This window comes from Vipera berus (genome assembly GCF_964194415.1).
Source record: "Vipera berus genome assembly, chromosome: 2".
NCBI lineage: Eukaryota > Metazoa > Chordata > Lepidosauria > Squamata > Viperidae > Vipera > Vipera berus.
The window spans coordinates 216,769,817-216,792,521 of record NC_138203.1 but is presented as its reverse complement, the minus strand read 5'-3'; the positions used below and the strand labels follow the sequence as shown (position 1 = coordinate 216,792,521).

The window sequence follows — 22,705 nt, the reverse complement described above, 5'->3', positions numbered from 1 at the left end:
GAGCAATATTATTATTTAAAAACACAAAACATTGTATAATTCAGGTTAAGGACTAAGGTACATTTTGTCATTCATTCCACGATATTACACAAATAGTTTAAAATTGTAGGTATATATTTTTCACATTATTTATAAACCACCTCAATGCTGAAGGGCTCTGAATGCATTATGACATAAAAGAAAATATAAAATGTAACAGTACAGATCTTGGAGCCAGAGTTTGGATGCCCTCATTCAGATCAGCTGAGGCCAAAGACGCATTGAAATAACACAGATTTAAATCGTTTACAGAGCGTTAACAGGAGAGGGTCTGTCGAAACTGAGAGAGGGTCTTCCAAAGACTGAGGGATATCATCAAGAAAGTGTGTACAGGTAGTCCTTGACTTAGGTAAAGGTAAAGGTTCCCCCGCACATGCGTGCTAGTCGTTTCCAACTCTAGGGGCCGGTGCTCATCTCCGTTTCAAAGCCAAAGAGCCAGCGCTTGTCCGAGGACGTCTCCGTGGTCGTGTGGCCGGCATGACTAGACGCCAAAGGCACACGGAACGCTGTTACCTTCCCACCGTAGTGGTCCCTATTTTTCTACTTGCATTTTTACGTGCTTTCGAACTGCTAGGTTGGCAGAAGCTGGGACGAGTAACAGGCGCTCACTCTGTTACGCGGCACTCGGGATTCGACCCGCCAAACTGCCGACCTTCTGATCGACAAGCTCAGCATCCTAAACCACTGAGCCACCATGTCCCTCAGTCCTTGATGTACAACCATTCATTTAGTGACTATTCCAAGTTACAAGAGCATTGAAAAAAAGGATCTTATGACCATTTCTTTTAACCATTGCAGCAGCCGCACAGTCCCATGATCAAAATTTGGGTGTTTGGCAAGTGGCATACATTTAAGATGGTTGCAGCCTCTCGGGGCCCTGGGATTGGCATTTGCAACCTTCCTAGGGAGCTTCTGGCAAACAAAATCAATGGGGAAGCCAGATTCACTTAACAACCCACATGATTCACTGAACAACTGCAACTTGCACTTAGCAACTGCTGTCTTTAGCAACAGAAATTTTGCTTTCCATTGAGGACTACCAGTAATCTGGTTCACAGTCATGTATTTCTTGCAGGTGGGTGGGTGGGGTGCTTTGGAATGAGCTGTTGATGGTCCTGTTTCTCATTATCTTTCTGATACTCTTCTTCTGTTGCTACATAACATGATTGTTTGCAACCTTCCTAGTTAGTTTAGATGTAGTTACCTGTTGACAGAGCAACACTGCATACTAGGACTTCCTGATTGGGCCACTGCGATGTGTCTTTGTGGAGCTACCCCTGAAGACCACACAGAAGTTACAACTCATCCAGAATGCAGTGGTGTACTTTCAGCCTTTCAGAAAGCTGCGGAGAGCTGGTTTTTCCCCCAGGCATTGGAATTGGCATCAGGATCCAGTGATCACTTTGTTAGATCAGATATTGTTGGTTAAGGCACTAGGCTTTTGACTTTACTTTTCCTTTGGTTTTTAATATTACTGTAAGCCGTCTAGAGTTGTGTTTCATAAAACAGGTGGTCTTATATCTCTTCTCAATTAATTATTAATGAACCAGGCCACCAATCTATCTTTGCAGTACTTAAACCACTATTGTGTTGTATTTTCTATACAATTTGTTTCATGATCTACAGTTCCTCTTTTTCATTTTTTCACCTTCTCCCATCTCCCACTTGAATTCCTTCTCTCAATTCAAAAGTATTCCAGAAACATTCAGTTTGGAGCACCTGTTGTAATGTTACCTTGATATGGGTTGGATAGACAAAAGGAGCAATCATTTTTAAAAAAATTATGAAATGGGTTTGTCGCATGGGAAGAAAGAGGATAAGGAGAAAGAGAAAAAAACTCGAGGTCACAATTCCTTAACTGAGTCACAGGCAACCTTGTGCTACGTCTGCTCTGGACTGTGGAAACTTATTTAGCTGCACAGTGTTTTCCAAGATTGCACAAAGCGTTGCACGCACACTGTTTTTGCAGTCATGAGTTGTTTTGCTTTACTAAAAATAAACCCTCCAAACATCATATCTACCCCTGTCACCACATTTCATGCCTTTTCTTTACAGACTATCAAGTCCCAACTGTTCTTTGTTTTTCCTGATTTTTGTAAGACTTACAATCACTTTTGTCTCCTTCCTATTGAGATCCTTTCTGTTACTTCCACCACTTCCTGGTTAGGACTGATTTTCCCTTTGTTGGGCCCTCAGGATAATGACTCCCATTTGAGCTTCATCACGCATGCAGCCAATCTGCGAGCTGAGAACTATGGCATCTCTCCAGTGGATAAGTTCCAGGTGAGGCCAGTGGGAAGGCTTTTGTTTCCCTCCCCACCCCCCACCCCCAATTTTGCCAATAAATGAAAGAGAGAAAATAGAGAGTTGAGAATGGGGATATTGGAATGTGCTCTAGCTGTTTTAGAACAAGTCCATACAGCAAGGTTATTTCTGCACAAGGCTACTCAAGAGAGGGAGGGGAAAAAGTTGGAAGCTTGAGGAGAGGGGGCTATCAAGGGAAGGGAAGTGGTGGAGGCTACCAATTCCTCTTGAGAAAATCCTTCCCCAGTGCTTGCCACCTGCAGAACTCCTTACTGGCAGAAGCAGCTTTCTCTCCCATCATTTTCATGGTCTCTGTCCAACTTAATTTCAACAGGCCAAGAGGATTGTGGGCCGGATTGTACCTGCTATTGCCACAACAACAGCTGCTGTAGCTGGCCTGGCCTGCCTGGAGCTTTACAAACTGGTGTGGCAGCACAAGGATCTCGGTTCCTATCGCCATGACTTCATCCAGCTCTCTGAGCCCTTCGTCGATCGCTCCCAGCCTGTGCCATGTCCACAAGAGTACAAGGTGAGGCCTGTGATGATCCTTCTTTGGAGCTCTGAATTCATCATAATTTGAAAACGGGAGGAGATTGGTTGGGTCTCTTTTTGTGTGCAAGTCAAAGATGAGAACAAGCAAGGGAGAACTCCAGAGGCGTTCTGGAATACCTGGATGTCTAAAAGGCTGGAGCAAGGGGTTGTAGTGCGAGGAGCCAAATCATTCTGGAACAGAAATCAAATTGCTTTGTACAAGTTAACATGTAATTTCTGTAGCAGCATGGATGCTGGTGGCCATCTTAGTTTATAGTAATCTTTCTACATTGAAGGAGGGAAGGGAGAGCAATGGTTCCCTCTTATTTCATGCTCAAAATGGTCCCAAGGGTGGCTTTGGCACTAAGCATCTGTGATCGCTTGGATGTGTGGGTGACACACCCTCTATTCGTGCACTTTTGCTGGAATTTTTTGAAGACACTAAAGGCTATCATGACAGAGTTGCTGTTTTTTCTGGCACAAGCCTGTCTGCAGACATTGCAACAGAAGAATGAAAACTGGAAGTATGAAGCACTTGATCTTCTGGCATGTGTTCCTGTTCTTGGCTACAGCGTCCAGCCGCAGTCCCCTCCTGGAAATAGGGTTTACAGCATTAATTAGAGATAGTGCATTGCTCTGGGTGTTACTGGCAGCAAAGGTTCAAGGTAGAATGGCTGCCTTGTATCTTTTATTTTATTTTTTAATTTTACTATTTATTTATTACTGAAATTTACTGTATATAGCCACCGAAGGTGACTTTTTAGCATGTGGGTGAGAATGACATCCAGGCTGCAGATGCTGCCAACCCATTCCATGCAGTGCCATCTTGTCTGGGCACCGGAAGTGAGTTGCTTGCCCAGCCCTGATGTGAGGGGGCAGGGGAAGCTGCTCCAGCTCTGCTCAGCTCAGCTGCTGCTGACTTTGCCTTTCCTGAGCCTCTTCTGGCAGACAGATGGTGAAGGAGATCTAGTTTCAGAAGCTGATGTCTGGAGTGTGTATCAAGCCAGCAGCAGGGCAGAAGGAGAGGGATGGATAGGTGCCTGAGAGCTGTCAGACACAGGAAATGGTCTTTAACCTGCAGCTGACATTCACAGCTGGGGCTAAGCTGCACACCAATCTGGAGCACCAGCCAAGGTGTTTTCTTTTGGAAGAAACCACTAATGCCAGCCCTGAATCTCTCCACACACATTCATTTGCTCCCCAGATATGATGAAGGGCTTTTACTGCAAGACTCAACAAAGTCAAGGTAAATCCGAGCTGAAATGGTGCTGTGACTGAAAGGGAGTACATGTTAACAGAATCATAAAATCATAGAGTTTCTAGTGGAGGCCTTTTAGTCCAACACCCTGGCCAAGGCAGAAGTCCTTATACCATCCCAGATATCCCATGTTTATACCATTGTCCAATCTTTGTTCTCAGAGATAAGTCACAGAAGTCTCACAGATATCTTCAGAGCAACATTAGAAGGCAGATGTATCGTCTCTTGCCATCAAAGTGTTTCTTGTGGTTAATAATAGTAGAATATATGACATTGCGTTAAAAATACCTTCTTGCAGTGAAAAAGTAGTGGGCAAAGGTATTGTGGGAAAATTTTACATTAAATCAATACTACCTGTAATGTATTGAAAGTATGCCACTATCTTACCAGTATCAATGATGGATCTTTCTAGGACAGGATCCACCACCAGATAGATAATTTGTATATGAGGTTCTTTTATTATGTGTTTCTGATTTTCTTATTAAGGTGAATTTATTGAAATTTCTAGGTGATTTTTCTAAATACTGACTAGCTTAAAGATGGAGTTGCACATTCAAACACCTTCCTTCCTCCCTTCCTTCCTTCCTTCCTTCCTTCCTTCCTTCCTTCCTTCCTTCCTTCCTTCCTTCCTTCCTTCCTTCCTTCCTATTGAGCTATCAGTTATGCTATGGCATGGTTTCTTCCTGGCAACTCTTTTTAAAGTACTTTGCCATTCTTGTTCTCCTTTTTCCAGCATGAATGCAGAGGAGGTATATTTATGCTCACCCAGAATACAATGCTGGGACTTCGGGGTTGCTTCTACTGTTGTCACCCCCAGGAAATTGCCTTGGCCCTCTATGGCTGGGGCTGTGACTATTCTTGGCTTCTTTGCAATAGCTCCCTTTTCTGGAGAAAGAAACCAGAGCCAGAATAGGGTGGGGGCGAGTGGAAAGAGCAAGAAGCTAAATTAAGAGCGTCTGTTTGAATAGAGGCCTTTTTGTCTTGAGTTTATGGAGTGAGAGGCTGGGGCTTCCTGCTACACAGGAAACACAGATTGGAACCAGATTGGTAGGAGAAGGGAGGGCCAGCAGGAAGGGGGGGGGCGTCAGTTCTGCAGGGCTTGGGCTGTCAGGCCTCTGTTCCTTCCCTCCTGGTTCAGATCATGCTGCATGGCCCCAGGGCTTGGTTACACCCCCGCCATCTAGCATTGCCAAATGTTGTATATTTTTAAAGGGTATCTCAGATTTCTAAACAGCACAGCTCTGCAAATGGCCCCTGCAATGACCAGAGATTCAATACTTCTGTGGTGAAAGGGGGTGGGGGTGGCCTTGGTAATGAAAGTTTGTGACATTTTGAATTTGAAAAATCCTCTCTGCAGCCATAGTTCATCCAGCTGTGGAGGGATTGTGCCTCTACCCAGTGTAGCAGCTTAGAGGCTGTGGTGCTCAGAAGGCAGATGTGAAGGGGATGTTTTTAACTGTGCCATTTCGAAGCCTCCTTTGGGTAATTTTACATAGGATTCAGTGAAGTTTGCCTTCCTCTTTAATTGCCCCTTTTTACTTTCTCAAAAACAGACTTGGTGGGGAAAAGGATGGGATAGAGAGGCAACATCTGTGATTGCCAGAACTGGGAATTTTCTCCGTAGTTGCACCTCTGGATTTTTGGAATGTAGGAAGCCATCTTATACTGAGTGAGACCATTAGTCCATCATGCTTCCTGTTGCTGGGAAGGATGGGCTGCTCTTCCCCTGGGTTTGCAAATCTAGTGGAGATGGACACTGAATCACAGAAAGCAAACGGTTCCCTTTTGAGGCACTGTTTCCAAACACTGACCAGATGTGTTCAACTGGGATTCTCATCAGTGTAAGATCTGGTAGGGAATCATGGACATTATAGTCAAAGATGTCTGGAAGCCACTGTGGTAGAAAGGTTTACTGACCTATGCCACTCCCATGAGATGATTTGCAGTAAAGCCACAAAGGTTTCTGACTGAACTGTTTACCCTCGAAGTAATTAGGTTGAGTCTGTGATTAGAGGTCTCATTAACTGTTTTCACTACCATCACTCCCACTCAAGTCATACACTTGACAGCTGTTGATGGATTTCAAAACTCTGTTAACAAAGTAGGTCCTACAGATCTGAAATCTTGCCGCCACTTTTCTCAACACTGCCAACGTATCAGAGACTAGCAACAGAGAAGACAGGATGGCAAGTCTGTATTTACTATACCTTAGGGCTATTTAGGAACATCCATCTTGCTTCTTTTTCAGGGATGAATAAACCTCCTGGAATTAAATCCTGACTTCATTCCTGAAGTTGTCTATGTGAAATTGGAGTGGAAAGGGAGGAAAGAGCGGAGAGGAGGGCTCAGAGAGGAAAAGGAGAAACAGCAACAGGAGATGGGAAAGGGGGATAGATTTGCAAAAGGAATGGAGAGCTGTACTGAATCCAAGAACTTGTGGAGTTGATTAAGCCACATATGGGAGTCATTAGTTAGCAAGGGCTGGTGATTGGGGGAAGGCAGCTCTTATCCTGGCGCCAAAGGATTCCCCCCCCCCACTACATTCATTAGAAATTTGTTTCTCATGCTAGAGCAGATTTTGGGATGGGGATGGGCTAGGAAACAACATTTCAGAGAACTGTGCAAGGCAGACTTGAGTAGAGAAAATCAGAAAGAACAATGCTGTGGCGTGGGAATAAAGAGTTTGGGGAACAATGATTAGCTTTGGGACCTCAATATTCTCCCTCCCTCTCCTCACGTGGTCCACCCACTCCTGTCTCCTTGCAGCCTTGGCTTTGAAGAGTGATCTTCTGGCATGATGGATGGGGCCAGTTTGATTTCCACTCTTCTTACTGTCTGTGGGTTAGTCCCTTGGCTGTAGAAATATAGAGGCAGAGAAAAAAGAGGAAGAGATGAACAGGAGGTGTAAAGGTTTCCCAGCAAGTGTGAGAGGCCAAGTGGCCATATGGCGCCTAGGAAAGAGGAGAAGCCGTTCTTGTTGCTAGTTCTTGTTACTAGCAACGTAAAGGAGCAAATGGAATAGGCCATATGGACCCAAATGGTCAGGATGAGGAACTTTGGCTCAGTTTCCTCCCATAAGTGGCATGACATAAGCTCCATTAGCCTCATAGGCATTTAAAGAATTATTTTCTACCGCTTAGGGACTCTCTTATGCACAATGATTTAATCTGGGTTACATGATGGTTTTTCATTTAGAACTCCCTGTTTGATGGTGCTGTGCATCTTGAGTTCCCTTTCCTTCTTCCCATTCCCTTTTTTATTTGCTTCTACGGGGGTTTGAAATAAAATAGGTAAGAGTTCTTTGTTTTCAAATTGTAAATCCAGGAACCGTTGCTAACATAGTCTGAACCATACATACATGTTTAGAAATCTAAGTTAAATAAATAATAAATGAGAATATTCTTTTTATTATAAAACAACACTGAAGCTACATTACCCGTATCCTACTGAAAAAGAGTTGATTGAACAGTGGGATGGGATATAGTTTTTTAGGTAGCCACAGTGAGGAAGTGACTTCTTTCATTAGAGCTCTAAGCAGGAATCTAATAGGGTATCTAGAAGCTTTGGTAGATGCTAATACAAGTAGTCCTCAACGTACGATGACAATTGAGCCCAAAATTTCTGTTGTTAAGTGAGACATTTCTTAAGTGAGTTTTGCCCCATTTTACGACCTTTCTTGCCACAGTTGTTAAGTGAATTACCACAGTTGGGAAATTAGTAACATGGTTGTTAGGTGAATCCGGCTTCCTCATTAAAAATTTTCTTGTCAAAAGGTTGCAAAAGGTGATCAGATGATCTTGGCACACAGCAACAGTCGCGAGTCAGTTGCCAAGCCTCTGAATTTTGATCACATGATCGTGGGGATGCTACAAAGGCTGTAAGTGTGAAAAATGGTCCTTAGTCACCTTTTTCAGTGCCGCTGTAACTTTGAATGGTCACTAAATGAACTGTTATAAGTCAAGGATTACTTGTACTCTTGGGTTTAGATAAGGGAGTCGAAATTGTCCATACCTGCCATTTCTAAAAACAAAGAGGATTTGCTTAGGAGTCTTAGAGAAATGATAGAGTCCAAGCCAGCTCCTCCCTAACTGACCAGTGAGCGTGCCCAGGACAGTATCCCTTTGTGCCGCCTGACCCCCCAAATTTCCCTCCAGTCAGGGCACTTCCTACCATGAACTAGTAATCAGCTCCAATGGCTCCCTTGTTACTAGATGGGATGTTTCTTGTCTGTTCTGCCTAGGGCCAACAATGCAAAGAGCAAAGAGGTCAGCACGTTTTGGGGCCTCTTATGAAGAAAAGGATAATTGTATGTTGTCAGGAGATCCATTCAATGTGTCTTTGTGTAATAGAAAGCTATAGTACTATAGAACATGAACAAGCAAAAGAGAGGACCCTGTAGGGTCCTCTCTGCACGCTCTGCATCCAGTCTGTGTATCCAGAGATGAGAAGACAGACTGGAATGAGCCAGATTATCCAATGTTGGCTTCCCATGGGAAATACAAGAGGAATGACTTCCTCTGCTCTATACATTATGACATCCACCCTCCCCCCCCCCCCCGGTTTTGAATACATTAAACTGTCTTTTCAGCAGGAAGAGGACTGGTTTTCATTGGAAGCCTGCCATTTTTGTTTATCAGAATTCTGTTCTGCCTTTCCTCGAAGACTCTCAGATCTGTGTGCTTTAGTATTCGATAACCTTGTGAGGTAACTGAGAAGTTGAAAGGAAAATGACCTTCTTGGCCGATGCGATTCTGGCTTTCCTTATCCTAATCAAATGTTCTCAACTACAGCATCACAGTGGCTTTTGGGGTGGCAATGATTAATTTTCCTTGCGGTTTGAAATGCTGGGCCTGATTAGAATTGGTCATGTTATTATCTTTTATTTGCATTGGTTTTTCTTATGTTCCCCTTGGTTAGATTAAAGAGCCCGCTGTTTGATACCTAAAACCTCTTCTGTGAAGGTATATTAACAATCAGTTCACCTCTTAACCTTGTTTTTGATAAGGTGAACAGTCTGAATTTGTAAGGTCCTTGGCTATAAGATTCTTTCCCAACAGCTATTTTTCTTACTAACATCTCACTAGAAAACGAGCAATAGATCTTGAACTAGACATAATGTTCATAATTTAGGAGGGGGGGAATGTCCTCTGTATCCCCTTGTTTTACTAAAGTGATCCAAGTGGTCTAGTGATACAGATTACTTGGGGCTAATATATGGGGTCACTGAATTTACCAGTCCACCAGCAAGGTTCCTTCAAGCTGCAATGTTAAATATATTTACTCAACACTACGTTCCCCCATTTCAATGGATCTTATACCCTAGAAAACATAGCTGGGCTTATAACTTTGAATATAAGACCCACTGGGATATATTTCCAAATGAGTAAAGGATTGGGTTGCAGGACAATTTAAGAGTGTGAATCTAAGGCTTGACCCATTCTGTTCTTTAAGAAATGGCTTTTCTGAAAGCTGCCTGTTGCAATTTTCTTGAAGTGTACCAGCTGGGTTAGGACTTTTCACACAGACCTTTTTTTTAAAAAAAAATGATCTCCATGCTGCTGATAAAGTAGACTTCACAAACGCTTATGAATGTCTAGCTTTAAAGTGCCCCGAGACTCTTTGTTGTGGTATGTTGCAAAAAAACCCTTGACTTGCTATTTCTCTGGAAATTGTTTTCTTTCCAGTATCGGCAGAAGACATGGAGCTGCTGGGACAGAATTACTGTGCCTGGTTTTAATTCCAGAGGAGAAGTTATTACCTTGAGAGACTTCTGTGATCATATCCAGGTAAAGACAATTGTTCCAATTTCAGGAGCAAGTTCTGGTAAGTGCCCAGGGGCATATCTTGGGTGTTCAGTCTTACCTCTTCTTCTTCTTCCTATAGAATGAAGGTTTACCTCTTCCTTAGCAGGCAGGGTTGCCTTTTCTGTGCAGAGCGCCCTAAATGTGTATACAGTATTTAGCTTTCCAGTGATACATCCAGCCTCATCAGTGAACAAGCATAAAGATGATTTTCATCCAGTATTTCACATACAGAGACTTTATGGGATGTCTCCATTCTATCCCAGTGCCATTTTCTTGATTAGCCAATATTCTGTTCAATAGGCTTCCTTCTCCCAGTACGCTCATGTCTTGCAGCCTGGTTTGTCCTAACTCATACATACTGCTTGTTTAATCCTTTTTCATTGTTTTTCATTTTCATTCCCACAATTGGATGTCCTGTATTGGACTCATCTGTCCATCATCGTATTCTTCCAGCTCATCCTTTTCAAACTTGGTTACCCTCCAGATAGATGTTCTGTGATTTTCCAAGAGATAGCTAGGTTAGTCTTTCATTGCACACTAAGTAAAAAAAAAAAGTGTGGCATTTTGAAGTGTATTATACTCATTAGTCCACTCTTAGGTAAGAGTTGCAGGTTTTGAAGTTTTCAAGCATGTTTGCAGGCCACCATGTTAAAGAAGACTATTACAGATCTTTTCTGTGTTCTCCTCAGCTTTTCCAACGTTATGTTGATTCAGTGGTCTTCAGTTGAAGGATTTTAATGTGATATTGACTGTGTTTACTGTTTTTCATAGAGGGAGCATGATCTTGTGCCTCAGAAGTTGCTGTTTGGAAAAGCCACTCTCTATGATAAGGAAGAGCAGATCGTAGAGCAACAGCCTCCTTTGTGGTAGGAATTTAACGGAGACATTTCCTTAAGAATTTAATAATAACTTGCTGTCTGAGTGCTACAAATTGTCCCCAACCTCTTTTTTTTGGTAGCCTTTGTCCATACTGTCTAATTTTAGATTCCCCCAAAACACATATAGTAATAATGTGGTTTAAATGGAGTAGCTTTAATATCATTAGTTTAACCCATTTCTCACAGACTCCAGAAAAAAGAATTCTCCTACTCACTGACAGTTAGAACAATTAACCAGTGGAACAACCTGCCTCCAGAGGTGGTGAATGCTCCAACACTGGACATTTTTAAGAAGAGACTGGACACTCATTTGTCTGAAATAGTATAAGGTTTCCTGCCTGAGCAGGGGGTTGGACTAGATGACCTCCAAGGTCCCTTCCAACTTATTGTTATTATTATTACTATATGTCATCAACCAATCCACTCTAGATTTTGGCCCTTGAAAACCTGTTATGTGGTCTCTCTGGCTTTAAACTTTCTTTTTTTTAGCAAATCATAATCAAAGATGAGTGTTTTGAGATTTTCTCCCTGCATGGACATTTCATAAGGCCTCTTGTGATCCATAGAGAGATATTATAGAACCCTAATCTTCCTAGCTTCAGTTTCTGATTACTAGAGCAGAGCTGTTGATGAGGCTCTATCTAACCAAGGCAGTGAAAGGTTTTATGAAGTGAACTGACAGAAAAAACCTCTAGTTTGGAGACCCATCTGTAACGGCTGTACCCAGCTTTAAATTCATATTTATATATGTGTATGTATATACACATACATAAACATACAGACACAGACACACACAAACACACACACACTTGTGATGCTGCCTTTCAGCTCCAAAAAGGCTTCTATGACAGTTTACAGTTATTAAAAATGCTATTTCTAGAAGCAGAAGAATATAAAAACAGACCAAATGAAATAAGTTAAATCTCAGTTTAATATTAAACTATGAGAAGGTTCCCAGGCTATCAGAGTCTCTTTACATTAAACCTACACAAAGGGCGGGGGGCGGGGGGGCTGTTGGTGACCCAGTAAAAGGAAGGCCTGGTCAGACAATCTATGGGAATCCTCCCATCTTTCTTCCTTCTGTGATTGCTGAGGATGAATATGTGCTCTGTCTGGGCCTCTGCTTGCCTGGTTTTGCTGGCTGGAGAACAGCCCACTGTCCAGCTGTGCTTAGGAAGCCAGTCGGCAGAGGGATCCTCCGGAGTGAAGGATAGGGAGGCCAGGGCTACCCCGCTGCAGGGCCCCTACAAGTACAGCCTAGGTCCTGTATCTGCAGCAGCTGCAAAGCCTCGAATGTCCCGTCCCTTCCATGCCGGGTAAACATCCTGCTGTCAGCACCTCCTCCTCAACTTCCTGGGGTAGACAAAGCTCATCCCAGCCTCAAGCAGGCCCTTCTGGGTTTCTGCCAACCAGAGGCAACTGTAGCCTCTCACTCTATAATCTTTTCAGACTCCCTGGCAGCTCTTCTGCTTTCAGCACACTCACTTTCCTTCTGTCCGCACCCCCTTCGCAAATCAGTCTATAGATTCTTCCAGGCAGAAGCTCCACTCTCACTCTGCTTCCTAAGGAGAGAGCAAAACCCCTGCCTTGCTTTCCGCTCTAGAGGGCTGAGGTACGAGGTGGAGAGCCTGTCCCTGCTTGAGAACCCCAGCTGGCATGGCCAAAGTAGGGGATCCTGGAAGCCTTTGCTCAGAAATATTCCCCGTCCAACCTCCAATATAAAAGCTTAGGGAGAGAGGGCGAGGTGTTCCCCACCCTAATGGAAGCTAACGTAATTTTAGTCCCTAATTCTGGAGCACCCTTCAGACCATGCTTTGGAAACAAATGCAAGCAGGAAAAGGAAGCACGCTCCACATCTGGCTAATTGGATGCATCACATACTCCCAACAATCACTTGCTAAGTAAAGAGAGAGAAGCTGCCTTCATTTCCTGCTTGAGGGTTTCTCAAATGCATTCATTCTGTTGACTACTGTAGGAGAAGCAGAATAACAGACTGGGATGCGATTGATTAAGAAGCCTTGGTGCATCTCAGGCTTATGCCAAAAGCAGCCCATGAAATCAAATCCCCATGTAGTGTCAGATATTTCCCACTACAGTTCTGACCACACTTCCCATATCGATTCTACCATGCAATTATTATAAACACATGCTTTATATTTTCACTACATCAAGTGACAAAAGACTGGTGCTCAGTCCTTCCCCTGGCACCCTATTCACTTTTTGTTTTTACTTTCTAAGCCTGACAGAATGGATTCATAAAATCACTGGAAAGTCAATCCCCAAGGAGTGTCATCTTTTGGAATTGTCAATGGTCTGTGAAGATGAAGAACTTGATGATGATTTACCACCTGTCCATATCATGCTTCAACCAACGAGTAGTCAAAAATAAGTAACTTTGTGTAACAGATCAGAAAGGAAGCAATCTCGCTAAATCCGACAGAAGCACTGAAAGTGACTACTCTAAACTCAGTGCAAGAATGTGTTTTGATGAACGGATGAAGATGATGTGTCCTCTCCAGTGGATCAGCTTAAATATGTGTGCAGGAGTCATCCTATTTTTGATAATTTATTGGAAATGAATATGAAGTGAAATTTACCAAGCTTCTTTTGTTGTACCCTGTCTTATTATGGTCCTATATCAGTTGGGTATGTGACAACATTACATTAAAGTGCTTTGCTTTGTCAGAACTGGCACCTTCCTTGAGTGTTGGTCTATGATTTGTAGGCAACACTGCAAATGTGGGTGGGGATTAGGCTAACTGTAGTCCAACACAGCTGGGAGGCCCCAGGTTAGGAACATCTGCCTTAAAGGATGGGATATTTTCATTATCTTGGCACCGAGACACCTAATCTTCAGTGTTCAACTAGTATTAGATGAGACAGCTTGAGGGACACACTAGGAGAGGTTTTGGAAAGCCAGTCCCAATTAGAGCAGACAGCGTTGGGCTACATGTAGCAATAATCAACCAGAGTACCTTCAAGCTTTCAGCTGTCCCAGTGTTTTGAATAAGTGCAATAGAGTACTGTGAAATTTTTAGGAGGCACCATTTAGTGCTGTAGCTGAGGGCAAAATCTGAGCTTAAATGCCTTGATTGTTGATCGGGCAGCATGGCGCAAACCATTATCTTTTTCCTTACAGTAAAATGTGATTATCATGGGGATGAATGAGATTTTGTAAATCATTCATTATGCATACCCGAAAGGAAGATCGGAAGCTGCCTCATGCAAGTGTTTCATCTAGCTCACTACTGTCTCTGTACTTAACAGTGATGGAGTTCTTTCAAGCCCTGCGTGCTGATGCCAAGGATAGAATGGGCATCTTGCATTTAAAATATGTGCTCTCCTTTGTTACACATTGTTACCAGTGGAATTGATAGTGCTCACGGCTCTTCAGGGTAAACCACAGCCTTCCTGATTTTGGCCACCCGAACTTCATGAAGGAGAACTCTTTGCTTCCACTATTGTAGATAGATCCAGAGGAAACTTACGTATTTGTAAGCAATTATTCCTAAACTGCTTTGCTGTATTGTCCACCTATTAGTCTTAGCTGTTCTGTCCACTTCTCTATTAGCTGTTCAGATCCATCTTTGTTGTGACAGCTCTATAGATATCGGTAGTCCTCAACTTATGACTTTAATGGAGTCTGCCCATTATAATCACAAGTCGTGATGGTCGTAAAATAAGTTATCATGTGACCAACCTGATTATAAGCTGTTTTTTGCAGTGGTTAAGTGCAGCCATTGTTCACTAGGGGGTGTTTTTGCAAAAAAAAAAACCAGAAGTAAATGTTGGTTTTCAAAAAAAATGTAAATTGGGGTTACACAACTGCAGATGGTGCAAATGATTATAAATGCAGGCCAGTTGCTGAGGACTCAAAATGAATATGGGAGGGAGCAGCTGTTGTAACTTGGGAACCAAATTGCAAGTACCTTTTAGGGGAGTCTTGTAATTCTGAATGGTCACTAAGTGAGCAGTCCTAAGTTGAGAACTATCTTATTTGTAAAACTGCTACTTTGTAATTCCATCATCTTCTTTTGTCCCACCTACTGAAACATCCAGCTCTCTTTGAACTTGGTTTCACACGTTTGATTTTCCTTCTGATAAGAAAGAAATAGGAGTTTGCCTATAATGTTAAGAATTGTTTAGAACAACTTGGCTGACAGTTCCGTGTTTGTGGTTTGATTTTTAAGAAAGAGTGTGAGAACTTCACTCCTGTGAAACTTTCTCAGGCAGCACCAGTAATAACATCTGATGAAGATAACTGAGTGGCTTTCCTTTCTTCACTTCTAATTTAAATGAAATGCTTTAGATTAGGTTCATTTTGCACTTTATGGCAAATTGCCCTGTGACAAATTGCATCTTCTGTTTACAGTAAATTGATAGCAACACATTAAAGTAATGAGACAGAGCTGATGATGAAATTATGCCTTGCCGTTTCTGCAATAGCCCTACTATGAATAAAACTGGCTTTGAATCCTAGGCTGGGCAGAGAATTCCTCTGCTCTTCCAGCTTTTTTCCCGGTTTCCCTCAAACTGATTAAGCCAGTTTCACTATATTCACAGGATTGAAGACAACTGCAGGTGGATGTATTCACACAACATGCTAATACAGCCAGTTTTCTAATTACAAACAGGTTACATTTCAAGACACTGTTTGTAAGTCCATTTTGTTTGTAAATCCAACCAGCTATGAAAACATGCACAGTACAATTCTTACTGTACATAAGTGGCACTTATTAATTCCAGACATATTGTAATTCATAGTTACTACAGAAACAAAAACTAAACACAAACTAAACACCACAAGATCAGGGAACAAACAGGATGGGATAGCATCCAAAATGGTGTACCCGAGCCTCCTTATGTGCGACCATGCTGTGAAGCATATATATGTGGCATGCTGTAAAGAAACGCTTTCTGCCTTCTCTCACCTGGGATCTTCTAGTCGGAGTTGAGAATAGCTCAGTATCAAAGCTTGTAACTCAAAGATTCGTAAGTACAGGTAGGCCTTGACTTATGACCACAATTGAGCCCAAAATTTCTGTGGCTAAGCAAGATAGTTGTTAAGTGAGTTTTGCCCCATTTTATGACCTTTCTTGCCCCAGTCGTTAAATGAATCACTGCAATTGTTATTAATATGGTGTTTAAGTGAATCTGGCTTCCCCATTGACTTTGTTAGTCAGAAGGTCAGAGAAGTTGATCTCGGGACCCTGGGACATTGCAACTGTCATATTTAGTTGCCAAATGGCTGAATTTTGATCACACGACCAGGGGGATGCTGCAACAGTCGTAAGTGTGAAAAACAATCATAAGCCCCAAGTCAGTTTTCAGTGCCATTGTAACTTTGAATGGTCACTAAATGAACTGCTGTTAAGTCGAGGACTACATGTACTGTATGTATGAAGTTTTAACCTTGTTTGTTTTGCTTCTTTATATACCAAGTATTTTGAGTAAACCTAACACTCCTGGTTAGCTTAAGAGTCACTGTATCAGGTGAACCCAGAAAGTGAAGTAGATAATCAAGTCAAGAATACTGCATACAATGTATTTTACTGCAACTCCCATAGTTACAAAAGCTATTTGCCAAAGTAGCTGAAGAGTAGAAGGCTTTGGACTAGGCCAGGGGTAGGCAACCTTGGCTCTTTTATGACTCATGGACTTCAACTCCCAGAATAGCTGTCTCAGGAATTCTGGGAGTTGAAGTCCATGAGTCATAAAAGAGCCGGGCTTGCCTACCCCTGGACTAGGCAATGTAATTCACCATTTAAAATTCTCCCCGGGGATTTCACTTGTGACTTTCTATCCCATGAAACCCTCTCTTGTCTGCCTGGATAGGAAGAACACCATGCATAAAACCCAATGGCATTCTAGCTGCCATGAAACCATATTTATCAGAATTGCTATGCTTCTACTTTTTTTAAAGAAAACATAACGTTTGAGAAAAAGATCAAGGATGTACAATTTAGCCAAGCAGGATTTAAATGGCATGCCAGACATTTTGCCAGAAAGTGGTAGGTGAGACCAGAACAAAAACCACAATTCATTTAATTTCCTACTAACTGAATTGAAATATAGTTAACCATCTATTAGACACATTCTCCTCCTAGTGTATTAATAATTATCATTTTAGAAACAGCTGTTGGTTATCTCTAGGAGCCACGCACAAAGTGTTAAGGAACCACAAGAGACCCGGGGGCTATCAAGTTGTGCATCTTTGATGCAAATGGTTTCAAGCTGTCCAAGATGCTGTTTCAAATACCGTATAAGCTTGTTTCCCTTTTGTCTCTTACTTTTATTCCATGAAAGGCATTAAAGCACTTCTCCTTGTTGATGGTATTTGAGTAACTGCTATAGAAGTGTCCATCTTTATTTATTTATTTAATTAGTTTTCTATACCACCCTATTCCCGAAGGACTCAGGGCAGTTTACAGGGCAATATTTAAAAGACAATATAAATTAAGATAAAAATAGAATTAAAAAGAATTAAATTAATAATAGCCCAACAAGAAAACAATGTTAAAACTTAAAACTAAAAACCCCCTCAGTCCAGGCCAGATAGATCGAAAAGCCAGGTTTTCAGGTCCCGGCGAAACGAGCACAGGTCAGGGGCAGTCCGGAGTTCCACAGGTAAATCATTCCAAAGGGCAGGTGCGCCCACAGAGAATGCCCTCCCTCTGGGAATCACCCGCCGGCATTCCCTGACCGGCGGCACCCTAAGGAGGCCCTCCCTATGGGAGCGCACAGGACGTTGTTGAATTTTATGTTCCTTTAAACTTAAAGCCTCACTACTCAGCTTACTGGTGTTTTTTTTAACTTACATTTTTACATATTTACCAAAATATATATTGTATTGGCTGTGTATAAAAATGCTATATGCAGATAATGCTACCCAACATCTAGTTGTAGCTGCTGAGGAATGGCAAAAATGGGTCAGCTTTCAGGGTGCAGTTCATTGGTTCATTGATGTGGCAAATTTAAGAATAGATCTTGATTTTGTTCTCCGCAGTAGCTTTTGCATCATATTAAAAAATGTGTATTTATCAACAGAGTAATTCAAAATTGTTGGAGAGTCTCTTTCTTAGCTTGCAATGAACTCTACTGTCTACAGCTAAATGAACAGAAAGCCTTCTGTTCAATGCTGGCTAAAGACGTCACACTTCAAAGACCCTTGTTATGAACCCTCCTCCCCTTCCATTTCACTTTTAATACCAGATCCTAGAACAGGACCTCATTTGCCATTAATTAGTTTCTTACTGAAAATCGTTGTGTTGAACTGATGGCACGAATACTGACATAGTGGCTGAAGAGGATTTTTTTTTGGGGGGGGGGGGAAAGAGATTTACCTCTTTAATTCTGACCAGAAAGAATCCCACAGACACCCAGTTTAAAGCAGACCCTGGAAAAGGCTTTTGCCTCAAGGGCCAAACTAGACATAATGGCAGGAACATGTTCTGATGTTAAAAACATGGTTCTTCCTCAATCACGTAGTAGACCAGTGTTTTTGAAACAGTAACTTTTAAGTTGTGTGGACTTCGGCTTCCAGAATTTTGAAAGTTGAAGTTCACACATCCTAAACATGCTATGCTTGAGCAACACTGATCTGGATAGAACAAGAGACAGAAGGAAGAGAATGGCTTGGAGCATCTCCTGACTGCAAGAGGAATGCTTGACTGTCTTTGGTTGTACTGGAACTGAAGTTGTAATGTGTTCCACTGGGCCAAAGGCTGGGAAAAGCTGAACTGGGTAAGCATCATGAGAAGGGAAGAAGACAGTGACTTTGAGAGAGTTCTATAATTCTTCATTTAAACAAGCCTTTCATTGTCATAACTTAAATCTCCACCCCATTTTTATCTACAGTCTATATTTAAATACAAAGATCTATTTCTGTTATATCTAGTGTAGCCAGCATGGTATGGCATATCAGTAATTGATACTGGGTCAAGGTATTTGAAATCGTGATTTATTCCAGAACGGGGCTTCTGATCGAGTGGGGGAAAGACCATGGCGTAGCTTGTATAATCAAGGTTCTTGGTTGAATGCTCAGCAATTGTCCTTTCTGGGATGCTAGTGGCAAGATGGGGAAATCAAATTACAGCTTGCCTGATTTATCTTAATTTATAACATAGTTGGCTCTCACTTTGCACTAATCCATAGTTTGTTTAGCCATGATTTATTGAATTAACTCTTGCTGAGTTTATAAAAACACCTTCTCAGCAGAATTAGCTGGAGCTATCACATTGGAGGATGCTTATGTGTTTTCCCCCTGGGTATTGTGGGATCGGTTAGCAGTGAAGGTCTGGCACTCCCCTTGGTCAAGGAAAGATGATGTAAGGGTTGGAGCCTGAAAAGGCTCTTGATGTGAGAGACAGACGGCATCTCTTCAAACTGTGTAGCTTATGCAAAAGATAAAGGCCAAACAGAACACCTGGGAAATTAAGCTGATCAAGTCTGCTGTTTTTAAAGGTGCTATTTTTAACAGGGTGGTGATTAACCATTGAGAAAGGCCTCACAAAAGCATGAAGTTGGTTTTCCCTTTGCACTGTAACTTTCATGAGCAGTCTGTAGTTATATAGAGAGACACTACCCAACAGCCTATATGCTGCTGTTATTGTAAATAAAAGGAGAAAAATCCCCTTGGCTTTTCTTACATTGAAGGCAGATTTTTTTTGTAATCCTTTAGATCTACTGATTAGAGGTAGAAGGCGTGTGTTAACTAGAAGAAGGCTTGCTTTTTTGCTGGCTTATGATGCAACTTCCAGAACAAAATTAGCAGGATGATGGCTCATAAACCAATTGTTTTAGGGCTCATTCACGTAACTGTGCTAAGAGCAACAATGCTTGTGATAAAGAAGGGGATTTGTCACTTATCCCTTAGTAGCATGTTGGTGAAAGACCACAGTTCAAAAGGTGTGTGTTTGGAATCAGCCAGACAGGCCACAGGGTTTACCACATTACTGGCAACATCTCAACAGCATGTGGCTTCCGTTTCATGAGGGAAGCATCCCCTCTTATAATGCATGGGCATTACAATATAATTTCTCTATGTTGGTAGTATATTTTGCGTTGCTGTCATTGGTTCTGTGATACATCTTGTTCCTTCCAAACTGAGAGAGAACTCTAAAAATGTAATAATATTTGAGTAAACACCCATCTTGAAGCATTCTTCCATGTATTTTTAATTTATATTTTTCATAATGAACATCATTGGATTTATTATATTTGCTATGATACAATCTAAGTGTTAGACCAGTATGAAAGGAGAGAGTCAGGGCTGAAATCCAGAGATGGCTTAATAGCTTGGAATTTTCCATAAAGGCCGATGTATTCAAGGATTTGTTTTTTCATGAAGTGCAACATTTGCGTAAGATCAAGGTGGGCAGTACAATATAATTGTGTTGGACACCCTCCCATCAGCTTTCCCATAGTCAATGCTTTTTATTATTATTATTGCATTTCAAATTTACTGTGCTTGAGCATTTTACATTCATATAGTATGTTACTCAGTCAGCATAACTGGATGAACACACACTACTAGGTCATGATTTGTCAAATAAGTCACAATTGAATGGGTTCAGTAAGCACTAGCCTGTAGATTTTTCCTCACAAACCAATGCCTGACTTGTCTCATGACGCTAAGCCAAACCAATAGTGGTTAGAGGTGATAGTTGTATCTGGAGGCATCAGATCATCAAGTCCTTGTTTTAAGAAAATGATGATCACATCTGACTATGACCTTCAGATGAACTAGCCTTTTCAAAAGATTAAATCAGATCTCAGGGCAGGCATGTTGGATTCCAATGCCCATCAGCTCGAACATGACGTTTCAAATGATCCTGGATTATTGTATTTGTAATGCAAGAATAGATTTATATTGCTTCTCACAATGAATATCTTCTGAAAGCTAATCACAAATTAATTTAAAATCCAGCTTCTAAAGGCCTGCAGTTTCTGTTCCTGTAGGTAGGTTGTTTGCAAGAATCATTTGCAAAGGTAGTTAATGAAACTTCCTCATGCTGAGGCAAAATATCTTTGTATAAGATCCAGGAAAGAAAGAATAACAAAATACTTTAACTCTCATGCCCTGTTTGTGTAAGTCTATGTGTAAACCAGCTGATCTTTCCTTTTAAAAAAAGTAAACTGTGGACTGAACGAGCCTCAGCTTGAGCCAGCGAGGCAATTGCTATATTTTTGTGTTTCGTAGAATCCAGCCTGGGATGCTGTAGGCATGCCACAATATAATGTAGCCATAAAAAAAACATGAGAAGTTTATTATAAACAACAAACAGAAAGAACATCTGGACTACATGGTAACTCTAGAAAGCCATCCCAGCCCCTCCCTTTGGCCTACCATTCTGTAGAAGACTACTGTTACTCCACTCCAGGAGAATATGACGATTTTATCTGCAAAACTGAAAAGGTCATTTTTAGTTTTGTTTTTAATAACATCTGCTTTGTCAACATGTGTGCAGACAACCTAAAAAGCTGTAGGATTTTGCTGCAGGGTGCCTATTTATCAGGGAATAGGATTACTTAACGTTGCTTGCTAGAGATCAACTAAAAAACGCTGCTCCCTCAACCCTGTCTTCTGAGCCTGTGGAAAACTCCCACTAAGTACTGATCAAAACAGTGGCACTGTAAAGTCATGTAAATTAAAGATACCAATTAAAGGCGTGTAACCTATCACTTCTGTAACTTGCTTGCCTGATTAATTTATGGAAGTCATTATCACAAGTTCTGGTTTTTCTCTTTTAGCTTATAATATTGACACCTTCCCCCTTTTTTTTCAACAGCTCATTTTAGAATTGCTGGATTTTCTGTCCAGCCATTTTATTTTTGTTTTTGCTAGTTTAGTACGCCTTTTTTTTTTTGGCAAAGGGGGCGGGGTGTGTGTGTTGGTTGAGGTTGTCAAGACATTCCATACCCAGTAAACAGCTAATATTGTCTTCTAGATTCTTCTTGTCTGACAGTCTGCTTCCTCCCTGCCCCCTTCCTCTTTGGTCTCTTAGCCACACAGTGAGAAAAGCAAGTTTAGCAGATCATTTTTAAAGGGAACAGTTAGTAGCTTTTACCTGCCAATTGCCATTTGATAATCTGGCCCTGATCTTCAAGGCTTTGATTTCCATGAGAAAAACAGTAGAGAGGCTGCTGCTTGCTCCTCCCATTGCCCTGGACCTCCAGAATGGAACGGACTGATTTCATTATGTATTATCAACTCCTAGCTACTATTTTAGAATATAATAGAGCTGGAAGGGAACTTGGAGGTCTGCTAGTCCAGCCCCCTGCTGGAATAAAGGTAATTGTTGAGATAAATTCATGGAGAAGAGATCAATTGATAACTTCCAGCCTTGTGCCCTAAATGGAAGTGCAGGTTCTCACTGGCCACTTGAGTAGAGAGGCTAAGTGACTGGATGCAATTTCATTCATAATAGGGCTCCCATTTCTGGGCTGCAAAAATCCACAGAACCCCTAGATGGCAATGAAGAGACACAGAAAACGATAGTGTCATGTTAGGATGCCCTAAGACAGACATGTCAAACACAAGGCCCGGGGGCCAGATCCGGCCCGCGAAGTGGTTTCATGCGGCCCGTGAAGCCATCCTGGAAACAGTGAGGGAACGGCCCCCACTGCCTTGGCCCTGGCCCAGAGACCCTCCTTCTGCCAGAGACCCTCAGATCTGTCCCCACTCCTGCCCAGGCCCCCATAGGCACCCTTGATGCCAACGATGTAGAGCTGGCCACGCCCACCCAGTAGGCCATATGCACTCTAGTTACACCCACCCAGTAGGCCACGCCCACCCTGGCCATACCCACCCGGCCCCCTGAGGGCAACCGCAATGCTGATGCGGCCCTCAATGAAATTGAGTTTGACACCCCTGCCCTAAGACATATGAT

At 42.0% G+C, this 22,705-nt stretch overlaps 1 protein-coding gene across 2 annotated transcripts in view; it reads left to right on the top strand.

Moving 5' to 3' along the window:
- UBA7 (ubiquitin like modifier activating enzyme 7) overlaps positions 1-13,418 on the top strand; it is a 43,653-nt gene extending 30,235 nt beyond the window's left edge. For both annotated transcript variants that reach the window (XM_081320445.1, XM_081320446.1), the window contains exons 21-25: positions 2,236-2,322; positions 2,678-2,872; positions 9,817-9,918; positions 10,708-10,802; positions 13,053-13,418. In XM_081320445.1, the coding sequence (XP_081176571.1) occupies positions 2,236-2,322; positions 2,678-2,872; positions 9,817-9,918; positions 10,708-10,802; positions 13,053-13,203 (630 nt within the window). In that variant the 3' untranslated portion in view covers positions 13,204-13,418. The remainder of the gene's footprint in view (positions 1-2,235; positions 2,323-2,677; positions 2,873-9,816; positions 9,919-10,707; positions 10,803-13,052) is intronic.
- The last annotated feature ends 9,287 nt before the right edge of the window (positions 13,419-22,705 follow it).